Source organism: Nylanderia fulva, unplaced genomic scaffold (assembly GCF_048542155.1).
Source record: "Nylanderia fulva isolate GAGA-0341 unplaced genomic scaffold, ASM4854215v1 Scaffold39, whole genome shotgun sequence".
NCBI classification, from domain to species: Eukaryota; Metazoa; Arthropoda; class Insecta; order Hymenoptera; family Formicidae; genus Nylanderia; species Nylanderia fulva.
In genome coordinates, this window is record NW_028190466.1 from 116,821 (window position 1) to 138,628 (window position 21,808).

Genomic DNA, 21,808 nt, shown 5'->3' on the forward strand with positions numbered 1-21,808 from the left:
AATACACGAGATAATTGCTGTATTTTACATAACGGATCAATTTGCCTCATTGTCAATATCTTCATGGACAAAACCAAATATTATCTGGTTGTAAAAAAATTTTAAAAGGTAGATTCATTTTATGATATTGGCATTTTGTTCTCAGCACTTCAAATTTTTAAGTGTTCTGCAATAAGTAATGACATTTTTTGTATCCAAGTAAATGAGGTACGCTTTAAATGTTATAAAATGCCTTATTAGAGTGGTTCATCAATAGGTAACAGTAGTAGTGATGAAAATGAGTCAGAAGTTAGCAATGAGTATGTAGTTAGTGCAATTATACATACAGATGATCTGTAAAAAAATAAAAACGTTTATAGCTGTTCCCTTAGATATAATTTACAGGAAGAAGAATAATCTTCAGGATGACTAACAGAATACAGGTTAGTATAATTGAGTCATATAATTTTCACTAAGTTTAATTATAATGGCAATAATAACTGAATTCTTCAAATATTTTAGATGCTCTCTATATTTCTGCGCTTAAGGAAAATAAAAACAGGAATCATACTTAAAACAAATACAAATGTAATTACGTAAGTTATATGATTATTCATTTGCTTTTTCTGTCGTTTAATTTGCTATTTTCTGATATTCTTGCATGAAATAATATATAATTTTTTTTTTTTCTAAGAACTGTTTTGCATGTATTGATTTTCTTTAATGCTCTATATATGCTCCAACTACTGGTGACTTTTGATTTCCTTTGAGAATAATATTTAAATATATATATATATGTATACTTTTTTATTTCACTTTATTGGGTGCTTTCTATTCAATGACACAAATCTAAGGTCTGTTTTTTTTAGCTGTACCAGTTCAAAGTTTATTTTTTTACTCCACATTGGAAAGGAAAAGATAAACTCTGAACTAGTGCAGCTAAATAAACAGACCTTAGATTTGTATCGACTTGTGTCACTAAAAATTTTTTATTTCACTTTATTGGGTGCTTTCTATTCAATGACACAAATCTAAGGTCTGTTTTTTTTAGCTGTACCAGTTCAAAGTTTATTTTTTTACTCCACATTGGAAAGGAAAAGATAAACTCTGAACTAGTGCAGCTAAATAAACAGACCTTAGATTTGTATCGACTTGTGTCACTAAAAATAGAAAGTACTTATTATTAATTCCATATATATATATATATATATATATTTACAGAAAGGATCATGGAGAATCGTCCCAAACGGAATATCATCAAACCTCGACGATTTCAAACGACATCTTCGGACGAGGCGGAAGAGTCAGGAAGAAAGACGATGGAGCTACAGGGCACTCAATTAGAAAAGGATGTTGCTGAGTTACGGGGAGTATTAGAAGAGAGTCATTCGTCCAATACTAATATGCATGCTAATCATTCACTCACTAACTCACAATCATTTACAGAGTCACTCACACAACACAAACACCTTTTATGCATGAAAACACAGTCATCATCCTACGCACAACCATCAACAATCACTCACACAACACAAGCATCTTTTATGCATGAAAACACACAGTCATCATCCTACGCACAACCATCAACAGTCACTCACACAAGACAAGTACCTTTTATACATGAAAACACACAGGCATCATCCTACGCACAACCATTAGCAGTCACTCACACAACACAAGCACTTTTTATACATAAAAACACACAGTCATCTTACGCACAACTATCAACAATCACTCACACAACACAAGCACCTTTTATATATAAAAACACACAGTCATCATCCTACGCACAACCATCAGCAGTCACTCACACAACACAAGCACCTTTTATACATGAAAACACACATTCATCATCCTACGCACAACCATCAACAGTCACTCACACAACACAAGCACCTTTTATGCATAAAAACACACAGTCATCATCCTACGCACAACAAAATTTTCATGATACAACGCAAACATTCACACACAAACCACATGCTGCTGCTACTCATACACAACACATTGGTAGCCAATTAAATACACCGCATAACACTCAGTTACAGCCTTTAAACATCTGGCCAACTTCATCGTCAAGTTATCTGCCAAGCTCTTCTCAAGCTTCAAGAGAATTTTACAATTTTCATGTGAGACCGGAAATTCAGTGAGTGTACATTGAACAGAAATTTTTATAATTGGAATATATGTATGCTATAGTCATATATAGAAATATAATAATATATTTACAGAGCCATACATGGAAGAATGGATCAATTAGCTTTGGAAGTTCAGTAAGTTTTAAATGTAATATGTACATAAACAATGTCAGTCATTTTATATCCTAATATATAATATTATTATATTATTTATATGATATGCTTTTTATACAGACAAATACACCAAAAATTGGACAGAGTGTTGACGTAGATTAGCAATAACCGAAGGCATATGCCGGAGAAACCAGCATTTTTGCCATTATCATTAGTTGAAGATGTTGAAATATTTGAAACTGCTAATGATGAAGAATATATGAAATTGGTATGTAAAATACAGTTTTATGTAAAATACAGTTTTATCATTTATATATATGTTAAGGTGTTTGTTTTGACAAATTATAAAATTCTTCTGGGACCCTTTTCAATTTTTTAGTCGATAAAAAGAGAAAAATTTTTATTCTTAGTAAAACATAATACGATGAGTCTAAGGGTTTCCACATAGACTTTACAAATTTCCATTTAAAATACATGAAGTTTTTTCATTAAGTTTTCTGTTGTATTTAAACGAGATCAATATTTTGTATTTTTGTAATTAAAACCTAACTATAAAATTGTATAAAACGTAACTGTATAAGACTTAATAAGCAATTCAAATTTGTTATAGTCTTTCAATTTAGATAAAATGTAAAAGTTCTTAGTTTTTCATGTTACATCCAAGGGGCGTTGGGCGCCGAAACTACCCACGTAATCCCCGAGGACCGCGAGTACTGGGAAATTTTAACGGAGATCTAGACCCGAAATTCTCGAAATATAACAAAGGTCGGTTCTGGATCGTTATAAGGGGTTTCTTCGTGACGGCCAAGGTAAGAGAGGAAGTTACTCAAGACTCTGGGGCAGGCTCCACAGGTAGAGTCACGCACAGCAAAAGTTCCTACCAAAACTCGGGTACAGGAGGTGCACTCCTCAAAACGCGAATCGTTTCCTATGGTGATATAGTGGCGTACTAGGCGCTCGTATAAATTCCGCTGCGGAGATTCCAGGTCGGTGAAACAACGATCGCAGATGATTGTGCGCGTAGTGAGGTGTCTACGAAATATAGCTATGGTGCAACGAGCGGACGCTACCCACTCGGCATAGGACAAAGATGGGGATCCAAGACGTGGATTAGGGTTAGGAACTCGGGGGCACATTATTCCAGCATCGCGGGGTGGTTCGAGTAACTGTTGGCGGTTGACTCCCGAAGTGCTATACGCGGACCACCGGTGCGGATATATAGAAAATAGATGCGGGTAGTCAGATATATATATATGTCGTCGTCAATTATGATGGGCGGTTGGTAATATCTATAAACGTATCGCAGGACAATGCGTGTGTGTGCGGAGGCGCGCAAGTGTGACGGCGGCGTGGGTCATCGACCGCGTGTTGGGGAAGACGCGCAAATATGGCGGCGGCGTGGGTTGTCGGCCACGTGTTTGAATAAGGCGCACAAGTATGGCGGTGGCGTGGGTCGTCGACTGCGTGTTGAAGAAGACGTGCAAATATGGCGGCGGCGTAGGTTGCCGACCACGTGTTCGAATGAAGCGCGCAAGTATGGCGGTAGCGTGGGTCGTCGACCGCGTGTTAGGGAAGACGTGCAAATATGGCGGCGGCGTGGGTTGCCGACCACGTGTTCGAGTAAAGCGCGCAAATATGGCGGTGGCGTGGGTCGTCGACTGCGTGTTAAGGAAGACGCGCAAATATGGCGGCGGCGTGGGTTGCCGACCACGTGTTGAAGAAGACGCGCGAATATGATATGGCGGCGGCGTGGGTGCCGAACACGCGTATTCGCGGCCACGTACTGTTGTACAAATCACTTACCGTGATGCTGCGTCCTCTCGTTAGTCCTTGTCCGGTGTTTCTGCTAGCCCTGTTGTAATATGGGCAGTGCGCTGTCCTGTGGCCACGCGCTCGAGGTCCTTCGTGATGATTTCCGTATCGGAGAAACGGGTCGTTCACGAGGAGAAGGAGTTTGCGCGAGGGCAGGTTGTCGAATGAACGTAGCCACTTCACGATTTACTTATGTTCGAAACAATTTATTTCACGTTTAACACAAGGCGCATGGAGGCCGTGAGGCGGCGATTATGGTTAACGAGCTTATGTTTCTAAAATATAGCAAAACAAAAATCGGTGAATAATGTTTGAATTATCTACGTCGCCCGGTTACAAGTCGTCGTTTTCTAGTCGAGACGTTAGGAATTCGGTCGTATTTAGCACGCGTCGGAACGGCGTCACTTAGGTCGATGCGGAGTTACGCGGGAATCGGTTCACACGTCGACGCCGGAACTAGAAGTGACTCGTTTGTTTTTCGTCATCGGGTGCGTCTAGATGGTGGGTGTCGTTCCTTTCTATGTTCACCGTCGCGCCGCCTGGTGGTGTTGTCCACTAATGTCGGCTATCTTGAATTGCATCTAGTGTCTAATGTCTAGTGTCTAATGTCTAGTGTCTAGTATCTAGTGTCTAGTGTCTAGCGTCTAGTGTCTAATGTCTAGTGTCTAATGTCTAGTATCTAGTGTCTAGTATCTGGTGTCTAGCGTCTAGTGTCTAATGTCTAGCGTCTAATGTCTAGTATCTAGTGTCTAGTATCTAGTGTCTACTTATTTCTTTAAGCAACACGCCGGGATTGAACTTATACTAGAGCGAACAAGCAATACGTTGGGAAAAATATAGGTGGAAGAGGGGCTGGTTGTAACACCTTCCCCCTAGGAGAAAATGTTGGAGGTACGTTCCAACATTTTGTTCCTTGTATTCGCGCGTGTCGGTCTCGTGTAGTGCAGGTAGAGTTCCAGAGTCGTTCTACTCGTTTGCTTGTTTTTTCCTATTACTATGTGTACTACACTTACTTTACTCTTAATGGTTTACTAAAAAGGGTTAGTCTTACGTTTGTTTACTTATCTAGATATTTTCTTAACTCGCTATATGAGTACGTTGAGAGGGGATTTGGAGCGTCAGCGATGCCTTTTTTCTTCTCGGGTTCGTGGGGTGGGGCGTTAGCCGCTCCTGGTGTGGTGTCCGCTTCTGTCTCGAGAACGATGTACTCGCGCCTTGGGGCTAGTTCCGTTTGTGCGGGCTTTCCCAGGTGTAAGAGCAGATTTGTTGCTGAGGTCCAGATGGCTCCCAGGAGGTTGGATACTCCATCCATATATGGAGTGTAGGGCGTACCCATGCAGGATCGTGTCGATGACTAATTTGACAATACGGATAATCACGAAAATTGCCAGGACTCCTGCGCTGGCGGAGCCGAAGGAGACGAAGCCCTTCCAGAGTCTTCGGCCGGCTCCTTCGGCGATGCGGTCCAACGAATGTTCGTCTAGGAGGTTGCTCAGTGAGATTGTTCCGGGTGGGACGTGTCCTCCCATTGCTCTATGGGCGATGGTGTTAAGCATCGACGGTTTTTCCATTGGGAACATGATGTGATTTTTGAGTCTTGTTAGATCTTCGTCCGTGTAGATTCCGCTGGTCGCTAAGGCGTCGGGGCTGACGTACTTCCAGCCGGGCCTTGTCAGCGGCTGGATAGTGGGGGGTGCGAGCACTTCTATTGGCCGATTGGTCACCCGGAACCACGTCCCATCCACTTGATACATGGTAGGGAGTAGATCGTTGCATTCTCGGCTCGTGCCTTTTCGTACCAGGATACGGGATCGGGAGAGAAAAAAATACGAGGAGTTCTGGTGGCTCACCGGAAGTTCGTTAAAGCATCCTCCTGTGTGACAGATCCTGCATACCACCGGTACGCATTTAATTAAGTGGATCATTTCCCCGGTGGTCACCGCGGTGTATCCCGGGGCTTTCATGATACGGAAGGCCATCTCATCGGGGGCGATGCTGGAGAGTGACAGGGCGTTCTGCAAGATCTGTCTCTCTAGCGCGCACTTTTGTTCCATAATATCTCGATATAGTTGAGTGAGTTGCGTCTTCATGTGTTTTTCAACATAGACGAATTTGGAGTTGACATATGAGAAGATGTCCAAGTTATCCACGGTGATTTGGGATCGAATCTTGAATGTTTTTCTTCGTTGTGTTTCCATCACGAGGAGTTTGGGATGCTCGGTGCGAAAAATTACGTAATCGCAGAGGTTGAATTCTTCCGTTTTAGTCAGTGCGAAGGTAGTGTCCCCTGTGATCACGGTGTAGACTATCGTTGATGTTTGATTAGTACGGGGTGACAATCGTGTTGCCATTCCCTCGTACAAGATGTCGTACTTGTCGAAGTGGCAGGTGTCGACGGTTAATGTGGTCCAATATGTCTCCGAGCCGTCTGCGTCTGGGCACGTTCTGGCCGTAACCCGGCAGCGGGTGCCGGACGGCAGGATCAGCTCGTCGCTCGAATGTTTGATGCTAACGTCGAATCGTCGCATCGTGATGCGGACTGTGGCTTGTACTACCACGTTGTCCCATGTTCTGTATCTATCCGCGTATTGGGCGCCGTGACAAGTACCGTCTGTTGATGCTCGTCCAGCCAGTGTTACGCTGCGGTAGTTAGTTGAATTTGCAACGAGCCGGTCGATAATCGTCGTGACCAGTGTTATCGATCCAGTTTCGTGCAGTCGCCGGCAGGCGTCGTTCCCTAATTCCTGCACGTACTGTCTTCTGCCGTTGTCCACGAGGGAGATGTGGGAGTGCATGCCGCAGTAGTGGATCGTTCTATCCACCTCGACTTTGCACTGTATCGCGTTAGTCCTTCCGTAATCTGACAGCTGCATAAGCTGTACATATACGTCAGCTCTCACGGGCTCTATGTTTTCCAAATTGCAGACTCCGACATCCAGCAAGGACAGTGTCGTTATATTCAATCCTTTGCCCTCGCAGTTGTAACCGATGAGTCCGCTTACCAGTGCGGAAAGCAGGGCGATCATAACGGCGATTCGAGACATGTTATTCCTGGGTGTGTTGTTGGCTGTGCGTGTCCGTGCTCGTGGCGTTGGAGTTGGTGGCGGCTGTGCAGCTTCCCTCCAGCGCTGGCGTCTCCGATGGGACGGTGGGAGTGGGGGCAGAATCGGTGTGGGGGGCACTAGGGTGTGCCAATTTAATTTTATCAGTATGCACCACTCGATAGTAGTTGCGTCTTAACTTTAGCTTAGCGTTATTGTTCGGTAACATTTCTATTATTTTATGCGGGCCCGAATATTGGGCATCTAACTTACTTTTTAAGGTTTCTTTTAATAGGTACACTAAATTTCCTACTTGAAAGTCACGCGGCCGCGACCTTCGGTCGTAGTATCTTTTGGAGCGCGCTTTCGCATTCCGCAGGTGCTCCCTCGCTATCGATTGAGTGTCTCTGAGTTTGTCGAACAGCGTCGTCAGGTATTGACTGTACGTTTCGTTCTTTTCCGTGTTTGTTGACGGGTCCCCGGAGGGTATTTCGGCTGTTTTCCCGAATACGAGTTTGTATGGCGTGTACCGAGTACCTTCGTGGACGCTCGTGTTGATGGAGAACGTGGCGAACTTCAGGTATTCATCCCAATTTTCCTTATTCGCGACTTGTTTCAGGAACTCTGATAGGACTTGGTGAGAGCGCTCTACCGACCCGTTTGATTGGGGGCGGTAGGCGGTTGTTTTGCATTGGTTGATCCTGAATTTGCGCGCGACGTTCTTCAACAAGCTGCTAGTAAAGTTACTACCTTGGTCGGTCAATATAATTCGCGGTGCGCCAAAGATGCAAATTAGCTCGCTAACTAATGCGTCTGCTACGGCGGTAGATGTGGTTTGTCTCAGAGGGATTGCCAATGAAAACTTAGTCAGGAGATCTTGAATGGTTAAGATATGCGTGTAGCCGTTCCGCGATGTCGGGAGGGGTCCCATGATGTCCATTGATATCTTTTCGAACGCGGTTCCTAGTGTGTCGGTCAACACCATGGGTTGTCGAATTTTCAGCCGGACTAATTTTTTTAATTGACAATCCCTACAGTTCTTGATGTACTTCTGTACGTCGTCGCGCAATTTTGGCCATTGGTATAAAAATCTGATTCGTTCTACGGTTTTTGTGACTCCCTTATGCCCCCCGATCAACGTATCGTAGTTCTCGCGAATTATATCGAGGCGTTTATCCTCAGGAGGAATTGACACTTCATTGGAGCACACCGTTATTTTAACGGGTGAATTATTAAGCCTTTTTTGTATTAAATTTAGGGTATAATCCCATGGTACGTCGATTACGGGGCTTTTGGATATAGATATCGTTTTTAAACGAAGTTCCGTTATTACGTCGTACAGCGACGCGGCGTTTTCTTGGAGCGTTTCCGACTGTGAGATTTGAGACACACGGTCTTCCATTATTAGTACGATTACATAATACTTCCCTGACTTGTGTAACGTCCAGACAAATTTCAAAATTTCAATCTTTTTCAAAAATTTATCCTTTAACATATTAGTCATGACAATCTCTAACCTACATGAAAGACCGGTATTAACAAATATTTAATCACACATATAATTACTCATAAGTTAAAACATGTTTTTTCACAAATGACAATGAGAATAGCAACCCACTTTTAAATAATATTTCCATCATAAAAAGCATAATTAACAAGGGTGCTCCGCTCCGGATCATTCGTTAAAAAACATACAGGTTAGAGAATAAGCACGCCTATAGCAAATATATTATTAACCTTAAAACTCCCATTCATTAGGAGACTAAAAATTCATATGCAATATAACATTATATCCGTCGTACGCTCGAAAATACTACTAAATAAGGATATCGTAGTTCAACCATGAATATATAGGTATTTTATCTTGATTATGATTTTTTCTATAATAAGCACCAATTTACATCTAGCTACAAAAGATATATGTAAATTGAATGTTAAACTTAGTCAGGGACAGTTGGCGAATAACCGATAAATCATATGTAGCCGCAGGCACAATATAATAGCACAAAATTAATACGTTATTCTCCATATAAGTTATCCATCAATTTACATATAACTATGGAATATAAATGTAAATTGATAAGTTTTAACCCTCCATCGCAATTTCCAATTATAGATATAAATATTAGAAAAAATTAGAAATCCGTTCCTGACGCGAGTTATCTATCAATTTACATATAACTATGAAATATAAATGTAAATTGATAAATTTTACCTGTCTATCATGATTATTTTAATCCATAACAAAGAATTTACGAAGTAATACATTTTATTTCAAATCGCAAAAGGAATCGGCATATTCTAAAGAACAATACCTAAAATATATATATATATATATCGCTTGTAAAGTAGTGCACTGCAATAATAAGATAATTAGGTATGAAAACCGCTTTATTATGTGAACTCAGCTTTATTCTCAAGGAAACGTCCAGAAGATTTTAGAAGGTTCTAGAAAGACGGTTGAGAACCGTTACAGTACAGAAGCATGATCCAATGCATGATGCAACGCTGAAACACGTTGCAACCTGCAAAGCCCGTTGCAAGCCGCATAGCGATAAGTCACCAAAGAAGCACCGCTATCGCTACTAAAAAGAAGATAAGATAAGTCGGAGCGCATAGCCAACAAAGGCATACCACTATCGCTACCGAGAATAGGATAAGGAAATTAGGAGCGCCTGGCGATGAGTCATCAAAGGAACGCCGCTATCGCTACTAAGCTGTCGTCAATAGACTGTTCAAGTGATGCATACTAAGCTGTCGAAGTTGCTCCACGCGTTGCCATCGTAGGAGCCTATTCTCATTGATCTCGCTAAAGTCTCTGCAAGGAAAACTATTGTATTTAGTGCTGTACCAACCAGAAAGTGACCCGGACTAAGATAATACAAGTCGTTGGGATCCTCGCTTAGTGGCGTAATAGGGCGCGAATTTAATATAGCTTCTATCTCAGACAATACAGTCTGCGGTTCTTCAAAATTTAAATGGGCTTGACCCACAATTCTAGTCAAGTGATGTTTGGCGGATTTTACCGCCGCTTCCCATAAACCGCCAAAATGAGGAGCGTTGGGCGGAATGAATTCCCAGCAAATGCCCTCGTTGGCACAGAATTGATTGAGATCGGACTGCGTTTCTTGTTTGTTATAAAATTCGTATAGTTCCTTGATTTGCTTTTTTGCCCCGACGAAGGTGGTCCCATTATTCGAGTACATGTGGGTCGGTTTCCCTCTTCGCGCGATGAAACGTTTGAATGCACCAAGAAAACAGTCTGTCGTTAAATTGCTTACGACTTCAATGTGCGCGGCTTTAGTGGCAAAGCATACGAAAATGGCTATGTAGGCCTTATGATTGCGAGAGTTGCGCCTGTTTCCTTCGCGTATTGTGACTGGACCGGCATAGTCTATCCCACAATGCGCGAACGGTCTAGATGGGGTGACTCGACCGGCGGGTAATGATCCCATTAAGGCTTCCGAGAATCGCGGTTTTGCCTTAAAACAAGTTACGCATTCTTGTATGATCTTTCGCGCTACGGATCTTAGCGAAAGTGGCCAGAAACGTTGCCGGACGGCGGCCATAGTACCTTGCGTTCCGGCGTGCATATTCCGAATATGCTCTTGTCTAATTATTTTTTGTGTTAAATCGTGATTGCGCGGCAGCAAAATGGGATGGCATGCGTCAAAATCTAGGTTTGAGTTTTTAAGCCTACCGCCCACCCGGATTAGGCCATCTTTATCCATGAAAGGAGTTAACGGCAATAGACGGCTGCCTGCATTAATGGTTGTTCCTAATTTTAATGCTTTGTATTCTTTAGAAAAGACTTGTTTTTGTACCGCCCTGCACACGATTTCCGTTGCAAGTAAAAGTTCAGACGAAGATATTGTTCTATTTGGCGCGAGATTCCGTTTCTTAGAAAATCTCATGCAATACGCAATGATCCGAAGGATTTTGTTTGGACTTGAATGCTTGGTTAATAGCTGGGTGACCATGCATTGGTCATGCTTGACGACAATCGCGGCTATTCTTCTTTGTTCGGGCATATCCTCCCCCGGATATGTAAAACTTCCCGATGGCCACTGATTTTCATGCAACTGTAGAAAGCTGGGCCCGTGCCACCACATGGATGATGCGATTAAATCATACGGATATATGCCTCTGGATAGTATGTCTGCAGGATTGTCGGAAGAGGAGACGTGACGCCACTGACTGATCTGAGTCAACCTTTGAATTTCTCCGACTCTATTTGCCACGAATACTGACCAGTTGCGCGAGGATGAAGCTATCCAATTCAATGCTATGGTGGAGTCCGACCAAAGAAATGCTTGCATGGGCGAGCCCAATGAGTCTTTCACCTTAGTTATGAGTTGAGCTAACAGAACCGCTGCCGATAGTTCAAGTCTTGGCAGTGACACGGCCTTGAGTGGTGCCACACGGGATTTTGAACACAGCAACTGTGAACGATATTCACTAGATTCGATGGTTGTGCGTACATATATACATGCGCCATATGCATTTTGACTTGCATCACAAAACCCGTGTAATTGCACGAGCTGTGAGTCTGGGTTGTATTTGACACCCCTAGGGATTTGTAGCTGATTTACAGCATGTAATTGAGACTTGAATTTTAGCCAGCTTGTATGTAATTCCTGCGGCACAGATTCATCCCAATGGATGCCGGCCTTCCACAGGTCTTGAAGAATGAGTTTGGCAATTACAATGACGGGTCCGAGGAGACCCAGAGGATCAAACAACCTGGAAATTTTAGAAAGAATAACGCGCTTAGATACTGCGCTGTTAGTGGAATCTAAATTGTATGCAAAGTGAAAAACATCCTTGACTTGATTCCATTGAATCCCTAGTATGCTAGAATCTGTCTCGTTATGAATGGTAATTACTTCCCCATCACGATCCTTTATATTTTTTAGGAGTTCTGGGCAATTCGACGCCCACTTACTGAGTTCGAAAGATCCTATTCTCAGCAATTCTATTAGTTCATCTCGGAGTACCTTAGCCTCGTGCAGAGTATCTGCTCCTGACAAAAAGTCATCTACGTAAAAACTGCGTTTCACCTCTCTAGAGCCTACCGGGTACTTAGCTGCGTATTGATCGGCATGATAAGTAAGGCACCTGCTGGCCAAGTATGAAGCTGATGATGTTCCATACGTAACTGTCAATAGTTCGTATGTGTCAACGTTGTTAGCAGGGTCGTCCCGCCATAGTATCCTTTGCAGACGTGTTTGAGAAGGATCCACCAATACTTGTCTATACATTTTTATTACGTCGGCGCTAAAAACATAAATGAAGAAACAAAATCGGATCAGTATGGATGTTAGCTCTTGCTGCACTACTGGCCCTATCATAAGTGCATCATTTAAAGATAAGCCCTCGGTAGATTTGCATGAAGCGTCAAATACTACGCGGATCTTTGACGTTTGATTGTTAGATTTGAATACGCAATGATGCGGTAAATAAAAACATGGGGAACTCTCATCGGGCTGCAATTCTATTTTTTGCATGTGCCCTAACGATATGTACTCATTGATAATTTGTTTGTATTGCTCTTCTAGATCGGGCTGTCGTTTAAAACGTTTTTCGATGCCCTTCAAACGAGACATGGCAATGCTTCGAGAGTCTCCTAACTTGTCGATTAATTGATCTCTAATAGGAAGTTTGACCACGTATCTGCCTTGTGGATTTTGATGAATATTGCTGATAAAATGCTGCTCACAATAACTTTCCTCAGGAGTCAAATTATTGGAGTCATTTTTCGCGTCGTCTAATTGCCAGAACCGACTTAATTGATCATGTAACTGCTCGTTAGTTATAGATGCGTGTAGAGAATGTACCTTTGCGTGAATTGATTTTGAATCAAACATTCGTCCTGCTAGGATCCATCCAAACCTCGTTTTTTGTAATTTAGGATGCCTGTCCGATGATTGTATCTGTCCTACAAAGAGAAGATCCCAAAATATTTCGGCTCCTATTAGAATGTCGATATCAAAAGATACGTGAAATTGTGGATGAGCTAGCTTTATATTTCGTGGCAGTTCGAAATTCCTTCGCCTTAACGGTATGCCAGGGAGTTTTTCTGTAACTTAATCTGAGACAATACAATCGATTGTAGCACTGTATGAATCTATTCGCGATTGCAATTCGATTTTTACTGCTTGCGTGGCCGTCGTAACCGTTCCGTTCACGCCGGATATGGCTACGCTTAGTGATTTGGGAGTGAGGCCAAGCCTCGTCATGAATTTCCTTGATATGAAATTCGCCTGAGAACCACAATCCAACAGAATGCGACAAGGTCGAAGCACGCCCTGATAATCGCGCGCGTGCACCATGGCCATTGACAATATGACGTTAACACTTTCCCCTGCGACGTGTGTCGCTACTACGGCAGAGGATTCTGCGGAGTTGGAGTTGTCGCTGCCCTTTCCTGAAGAGCTAGAGGAATTAGGCGCTTGCTGCGAGGCGGTCGTCATATGAAGAAGCGTGTTATGCTTGGCTTGGCAGACCTTGCAACCTCCTGAAGTGCATTTGCTAGCGATGTGCGTGTTGGAACGCAGACAATTGAGGCAAATTTTGCGAGAACAAATTTCCGCGATCCTTTGAGGAACCTGAAGTGCCAGAAAATTCTTACAGTAATAAATGGAATGCTCCCCTCGACAGTAGTTGCATTTTAACTTGACGGTAGCTGCGCATGCTGTTTGACGCTTGGCGTGTGCCTTGGCAGTGCCGTCCTTGACGTTCGCGACGTTGCTAGATTTGTTTGTGACTTCGAGCATCTGACACTGTCGTGTGATAAAATCGAAGAATTGTTTGGATGTTGGTAATTCGTTACCCGTAAGCGAAGATTGCCACTCGCGTAGTGTGAGGGGATCGAATTTCGAGCATAGCACGTGTATTAAAATATCGTCCCAATACGCGGTGGGTCGCTTTAGAGCTTGCAACGCGTGTATGTGCTTTGTCGCGCCATCCGTGATTTGCCTTAACTCGGTATAATTTTTCCTTGTCATGGAAGGTAATTCTATAATGGCCTTGATATGATTTTGCACGATTACCCGTTTGTTATCGTACCGCTCTTTGAGAAGATTCCACGCTGCATTGTAATTCGCGTCCGAAATCTCTAAAGAATTAATTACGCTGCTCGCATCGCCTGTGAGAGAGGCCTTTAAATATTGAAACTTTTGTATGCAACTGAGAGACGCGTTTGTATGTATGACCGACGTGAATGTATCGAAGAACGGGAACCACTCGTCATATTTCCCCGAAAATGTCGGTAAATTCAATTTAGGTAAGCGCACGCGGGAAGTTGCGTCCGAGATTTTCGAAAGCGTTGCCGGCGAAACAGCGGCAGTGCGCGAGTGCGTGGGAGGGCTTAATAACTCCTTGATTTTAGCGGATACGGCATAAAATGCATCCTCGAACGTAGCCCGATCGTTACCTTCGGCTTCTTCTAAAATTTCTATTTGCGTCTGTACAGTGTGGTATTCGGCCCAATAATGTTCTAGTTTTAATTTGCGCTCCTCAAGTTGAGCCGTTGTCGAGGTATTGATAGCAGTAATTGTCTCGACGTAATGTTTTATTCGCGTGCAAGATCCCTTGATCATAGCGCGTTGTCTTTTAAGTACCGCGAGATTTTCTGTATTAGACATTTTAAAACTAATTTGAGAACTGAATTGAGACACACGTATTATTCGAATCTGGTTGGTACTCGTCACTAGATAGCTACCCTTACCTTACATTTATTTCTTATTGAAGAAAGAAAACGCGTGAACGCTCGGGAATCCTTTGTCGGTCGTCCTGCGGAGAGGAGGGGGGGTGTCGTCGTCTCAATGCGCTGTTTGGCCCTCGATGCGTCGTTCGTCTTGTCGAATATGGCCGACAAGAATCGCCGTGACTGCTGGTTCGATTGCCCGTCCGTTGGAATTATGCCGTTGTCGCCAATGCGGGGCAATCGTTGTACTCGCCAACGAGTAAAATAGCCGCTCCTGACCTCTCCTTTGTTAGGACGTCTGCCGATGTATGGGAAATTCCGTAGGCCGATACCGTACGTGGTAACTCAATACGTTGGCCTTTTTTAATTTGGCTTGCGCCCTTTGTGTTATATCCTCTAGAAGTTTGTTGGACACTACCTTGACTGAGCTTGCGGAATTCCTTGGATGAATCCGGCTCGAAGGACCAAATGTACGGGTTGTACGTAAGTTGAATTATCGGGCGTGTGCCCGTCGTATGTTGTCGTGGAATGAGTGCTTCACGAATATACGACCGAGAATGTTTCTCTCTCACTTGCTTATATTTATTGAAAAACTCAGAAGGTAGTGACCGCACTCGAGATACAAAGTATAAATGCTTTAATTGAAATACAGCGTATAATGGTATACAATAGCGGTTAAGTCGGCCGCACGTGTGTCTCTCGTTGTCTCTGAGACGATTCTGATTCGTATTAGCGGGGACCGCGCACGATGGGTCGCGATCGGCAACGGAAGCCTCCGAAGGCAACGACGAAGGACCTGACATATATATGTGCGGGTACCCGAATTCGAGCGGGTAGATTGACCGGGCGATACGCGTAAATAGTTTATTGAATACCAAACATAATGTTATTATGTTTAAGAGAAACACACAATGCTTCGTAAATATAATAAATATTAGAAATCAATGTTATACAAAAATAACACGTTATAAAACATTTGACAATAAATTATACATATAAAGTAACGTCTCAATATATTTTTAAATGAAGTTAAAAAGAACTGTTACTAACATCATCTTAATTTATCTTATAAAATTATTAGGTACACAAAAAAATTATATTATAACAAAATAAAAGAGTAATGTAATTCAAACAAATAATTGTACGTTTCAATTATATTAATGAAGCAAGAATAAGAAAACAAAAATAACATAGGAACATAGCAATTATCAATATATATCATGACAAATTATTCACCCTCATTTTGTTCTTCCTTAGTAATATCTTGTAGAAATGTTAATAAAAGTGTATCCTGTGTTTTTTTATTCAGTTTAAGCAATTTTTGTTTTATATAAATAAACATACCATCCAATGCATCCATTTCAGGTGGCTTTGGAAGATTTATAACAGGCATTTCTTTATTACAAAATGCTTCAGCTATACGATTCATTGATGCACTTAAATTATTGTTAATTTTAGCTCGTTTAGTACTAGGTTTAACATAAAGCTCATCTGCAAAGAGATTGTTTGACTGTATCTATAATGCCTGTTCATTAATACGTAAACACTTTCTATAATACAATCGGTCAGTCAGCAAATAATAGATAAGATGTATAACTATTAAACCTACCTTCGTTACTTTCATGTTGTTTATTGCTGTCTAAGCTGTTCTCAAAAAGATTGTTGGACTCGATACTTTGAGTCGTAAGGTTAGAAATGGAGCTGTAAAATAAAGTATGTTTCCAATAAAGTATGTAAAATAAAGTTGTACACATGTGTAAAAAGTGATATACTTTCTGCTTGTAGAAACTGAACGTAAAAAGGACATTGCTTCAAAATGTTTCCATGGTTTTTGTGAATTTGATCTCGCTGACCCACTCGGTTTTTTCCTTCAGCCACTGCTTTACTAAACGTGTCTTTAAGTGATTTCCACCTCTTTTTAGCATCTTCAGGACTGATACGACCTAAAATATTTATAAAAACATCCTTTAAAAATATTTAATAGCTACGATCGAATTGGCGTACAAATGCTTTGAAACATTTGTTTTCTCTTTTAGCTTTAGAGATTCCAAGGAAAAAAGAGAAAGAGAAATGCTTTAAAGCATTTGTAGTGCTGACTCAATCACAGCCAACATCAATATTTTTTTTTATAATTTAGGTTTATGTGAAAATTGGTACCATTAAGAGCATTAAAAATTTCTTTCCATAACTCTGCAAGTTTGTATCTGCCACGAACAGACAAAGGCAATGTATAATCATACAAAGGAGGTCTTTTTCTGACTTCTTCGATTAACGTTTCTTCTAATATACTTTTGTCTGTTGTCAAGCACAGTATTGATTGTCGATCTTCTTCTACAATAAAACAATCATCTGTGGATTTAACCACTCTTTCGTCTATTCCTTTGTTGTCAAATGATAAGCTCTTTGATTTATCTTGTAGTAATACAAGTTGTTCCTCATCACATTTTTTTTCAAAATATTGTCCTTATTCTGCAATATCACAATAGTACTAGTTACAATTATAATACCTAAAAAAATGAGTGGATTATCATCGTATACTTGCATTAATTATAGTTCTTACCATTAGTAGGATAAAACATTTTAGTATCTCCATTAATTGTGATACTATACCAATCTTTCATGCATTGATGATTAAAAATCTTGTATTTATTAACTTTTGATATGCACACTCCACATGTTAAATCCGATTCCTATACAAAGAGTACACTGTTATAGATAATACTCATGTTATATTTATAAAAAAGTGCAAATTATTTTCTTCATGTTAGGTTAAGTTGTAATATACGGTGCCAATTGCGCAATTCTATAATATATCTACTGTTTAATAATATCTATTATATATTATATACATTAATATATATTTTTCCATGTAGAATATAATATAACATATTAACCTTTATAGCGTCTATTAAACTTTTATCACTAGACATTGTAATAAGCGTCAAGATGCTGAAATCTGCCAGTTCTGAATCATGCGCAAGGGCGTTGCGCACGCGTTTTTGACGCTTGACGCTCGACGCTCGACGCTCCTATGTAATGGCAAAGCTTAAATGAAAAGCTAAAATTTAAACCAAAAATAAATACGTAAATCTCCAGTCACAACAGAAAGACTACAAAATGGCAAAATGTTAAAATATGTATTATTATAAATTTCAAGAAGGCCTAAATTTCAAAACTAAATCATGATTAAGTTTTCTACAATTTTTTTCGCAAATCTGACAGTTTATCGTAATTAAATAACTTACATTATTTTTAAACATTACATGCTACTAAAATTACTAACTTGAAATTTATTAAAATATTTTTATGTAAAAGTTATTTACCAGCTCATCATCGATCAAGCCAGCCCAAACATTGACTTTAAATCGATATTGAGAATTATTATCCCACGTCAAAAAAGGATTTTCAACGCCATAATAATGATAATTATGAGAGTTGAATGTTCCATCTTGCGCTAACGTGCATTCGTCAGTCCATAGTACACGACAAGGAAATAATTGATTCTCTCTTACTGCCTTTAAATAATTCCGGGCAAACCTTTGACGTGGTGGATGGTCACGTGGAAGCAATTGCTGCACTCGAATAAAGTGGTATGGGTGGATTTTATTTTCTTTTAAAATTTTATGCACAAGGACGTGCGAAATCCCTATTTCTTTCCCGATTACTCGAGTACTTGCTCGAGGATCGGCTTCGACCCACGCCATCACGTTTTCTTCCACTTTCGGATTTCTTACATTACGAGGACGTCCTTCAATTTGGACAGGCATAACATTGTCAATTTCTTGAAAACATCTCACCGCACCACGGATAACATTCGCGTCTGGATGTCGCACATTTGGATATATCCGTTGATATTCCCTAGCTGCGAGAGCTGCATTTTCTTCGTTTGCAAAATACAAACGGATTATATTAAAATAATTTTCCATAAAATATGCCATGATTCACGACAATATGACAAATAAAGTTTTTTCTGTTGTTTTATAAACAATTTTTGTTGCCAAGTCAATACTGATACATTACCCGAGAAATAAACAACTAAAAAATTGTTTAGTGCCTGTCATTATTTCGCGCAGCATAGGGTTTTCTATGCCTGCCTCCCTATAATTAGATGTTTCGCGCACCTCGGTTTCTTCAACGCGTCTATTTGTGTATCGCCTAATATCGCGAGGGTTATCTGTTCCTATATCGCGATTAGGGGGTGGTGTATGTACATCGACTTCCACGAGTCGAATATTGTCGCAAGCTATGGTACCGTGAAGACGGTCAATCTCGCGGTCGATGGCACCCTCGGACACATCCATGACACCGTTCGGCGGTGTTCGCAACATGTCCTGATATTCGCTCGGATCAAAAATACTACTGTCGTAAGATGTAAGCAAGAATTCTCCGCGTTGCGACACGTTACTAGGAGTTCGACTTACTCGTACTTTAGTTTCGTTTCTTAATTTTTTATCGGCGTTGATTTCTCCTTTTTCAAATAAACTTTCGTCAAAAATATCAAACGGAAATTCGCGTTCGGCTTTCCCGTGAGTAAATGATTCTGAGTCGCTCTCACTTAAATAAATTGCTTCTAATTTTATTCGCACTTTTTCGAGATTTTTTAAAGTTAACGGTAATGCTCTGATTGACCGTTTGGCTGAGTCGCTATGTAACAACAATTTATTCTTTAACGCTTGTCGGGGTGTTTCGCTCTCCGACATTCACGCAATATATATAAAAAGTTTTATTTGGACTTACATTAATACGGCTAGCATAATTATCGCTTGCTTGCTGACGCTGCAGATCATCACTCGGCGATGTTGATACGGCTGGCGGTCCGGCGTTGTAAGGTGATCCTGCGGGTCGCTGTACGGTGCGATGCGTTATCCGTGTTGTCGTAGGTCGCGTCCTTAGATAGTGACCTACTTCACGTCTGCTGATGCGTTGTCCGTATGTGTGTGTGTGTGTAGTCTTGCACGTACGGTACGCTGCTGCTTCTACGTCGGCTGATTTATCTGGCTGACGTGTCTGTTTTCTTATATGCGCGTATATGTAACAGGTCTTATTTGATGCTTTCTGTTTTGTCCGCTTCCCGTCGATTATTATGTTCGACATGCCTGATTATTAATACTGCTGTATTTTTCAGGTCTTCCTCCGAGTAGTTCCTGACGGTCCTTCGGCGCAATCTCACCCGCTGCCACCAATTTTGTTGTGTGCCTCGTGAAAGGCACAAGGGGTCGCGCCAAATTGGGATGAGGATCCGGAACGTCAGGGCTTTATCGGGTTGATTTAATAAACTTCACCTTTTCACTTATTAAAGAACTTTTATTCACATTACCACTTGACTTTTCTTTATTTCAACAATGATACACTTGTGCGTATATCTATTTAGCGGCACTATTTAGCTATAACTTCGCGTATCGCGCGCGACTGCGAGATGTTAAGATCGCACGCGGCTAGCGAGATTGTTTTAATTAACGACGCGAGAGCGTCTTAAAAGCGACTGATTGCGACTGCAACTGCCTGGGCGCGTCTCTTGCTCTCTTTTTATAATATCGCTTTTTGGAATTTCCTTGATCGGAAGGGGAGCCTAGCAACGGGCCTCCTCGGTCAAGGACCTAGGTGCAAGCGAAGCAGATTCAAAGTCCTTCTGCTTTGCTTGCACGTTGAGCAATTTCGGTTCCGCGTATATCTCGCAGCGTATGCGTTTTTACGCGGTCAGTGTCCGTCGTCAAGCGAATGTAATACAAGTAATTATACATTAATAGTTATATCTCTTAGGGATATAACAATAATTTGTTTTAATAAAAATTTTCAGGTCTCAATTAAATAACAAATTAATGCAAAGTTTAAATTTTTTTAGTACAACTTATAAAGAATTTACAGCTATTAGTATTAGTTTGCAATATGTTTTTTAATAATTGTAAACAAAGAAGGGCTATAAGAGCTATTAAACATAACAAAGTTGTCAATTGATATTAAAAAATATAAAAAACTTTATTTGAACGGAGCGAGAAATAAATAAGAAGTGATCATTTATTCGCATTTAAACGAAATAATATATACATAAGAAATACACATTAGAGCGAACGTTTCGGCTGACATTTCGAGCCTTCCTCAGCGCAATACAAATATTATATAAATTGAAATGTAATATTGAACATTAAAGACGGCAATTATCGATGTCAAGATAATAAAAAGTCAGTTTTTTGTCTCATTACATATGTTTCTAAACAAGTCATCGCGTGTGACAAGTGCAAATTGTTGATACATACTGAGATCGAGCGACAGTGCCATGTAATTACTATGTGTATAAGCCTCCTGATTTATTGGTCAAGGGAGATATCTTGATTGAATCGTCATATTGAAATGTTGTTAGACATTAAATGGAGATCTAGATAAATAATATCCAATTATTCACTATACTTTTGACAAATAAAATGCACTGTACACTCACTCAAATAAAATTGGCGATTATTTTATAGAAGTTACAAGTATCAGATACGAAATCTTATACACACAGTTTTTTCTAAAAACAAAAGTTTACTAAAGACAGAACGTTTTTACCGTCTCAACTCTCAATCCCAAATGAGGCAGTAACTCGGTGTTTCACCTTTTTTATACATATCAAGGTCTGTTTACAAACCCTGGCAATTTTGGTACAGAATCTATAATATTATTGTATATATCAGGCAAAAATTCAGTGTCGTTTTGTAGATTCAATCCATTAGTTTGTCTTTTTATATATAACATTTCTGATATAAGTCTTTTATTGTAATATGGTTCTTTATCTAAAATTTTTACTTCACCCCAATCAAATTCATGAGAGAACTCTAATCTATGATCAGTAACAACTGATTTATTGAAACACTTTCTGTTAATGTGTTTTTTATGTTCAGTTATCCTAGTATTCAGTTTTCTGCTAGTTTGACCCACATATGAGGCATCACAGTTTTTACAGTTAATTTTATAAACTACATTCGTATTCGCTTCTTTAGATATTTTGTCTTTATGTGTTTTTATAAATTTACCTAATT

General features: G+C 40.5%; 4 protein-coding genes and 1 pseudogene across 6 annotated transcripts in view; 1 reads left to right on the forward strand and 4 right to left on the reverse strand.

The window, feature by feature from the left end:
• LOC146721966 (uncharacterized) overlaps nt 1-7,087 on the reverse strand; it is a 29,119-nt gene extending 22,032 nt beyond the window's left edge. For both annotated transcript variants that reach the window (XM_085485774.1, XM_085485775.1), the window contains exon 1: nt 4,035-7,087. In XM_085485774.1, the coding sequence (XP_085341900.1) occupies nt 5,204-7,087 (1,884 nt within the window). In that variant the 3' untranslated portion in view covers nt 4,035-5,203. The remainder of the gene's footprint in view (nt 1-4,034) is intronic.
• Nucleotides 510-20,108, forward strand: LOC114943329 (uncharacterized; annotated as a pseudogene). Its single transcript, XR_014925421.1, has 7 exons — nt 510-575; nt 1,201-2,125; nt 2,211-2,252; nt 2,352-2,499; nt 2,876-9,898; nt 14,837-15,098; nt 15,193-20,108. The product of XR_014925421.1 is annotated as an uncharacterized LOC114943329 (transcript).
• Nucleotides 9,820-12,951, reverse strand: LOC114942662 (uncharacterized). Its single transcript, XM_085485712.1, has one exon. It carries the CDS (start codon nt 12,949-12,951, stop codon nt 9,820-9,822), a length of 3,132 nt encoding a protein of 1,043 aa, XP_085341838.1.
• LOC146721968 (uncharacterized) lies at nt 13,171-14,730 on the reverse strand. The gene has a single exon (XM_085485713.1). It carries the CDS (start codon nt 14,728-14,730, stop codon nt 13,171-13,173), a length of 1,560 nt encoding a protein of 519 aa, XP_085341839.1.
• LOC114943330 (uncharacterized) lies at nt 15,944-17,268 on the reverse strand. The gene is made up of 4 exons (XM_085485776.1): nt 16,950-17,268; nt 16,565-16,735; nt 16,402-16,493; nt 15,944-16,283 (listed from the first exon to the last, which is right to left on the reverse strand). Exons 2-4 carry the CDS (start codon nt 16,597-16,599, stop codon nt 16,021-16,023), a joined length of 390 nt encoding a protein of 129 aa, XP_085341902.1. The 5' UTR covers nt 16,600-16,735; nt 16,950-17,268; the 3' UTR covers nt 15,944-16,020.
• Nucleotides 20,109-21,808: the final 1,700 nt, after the last annotated feature.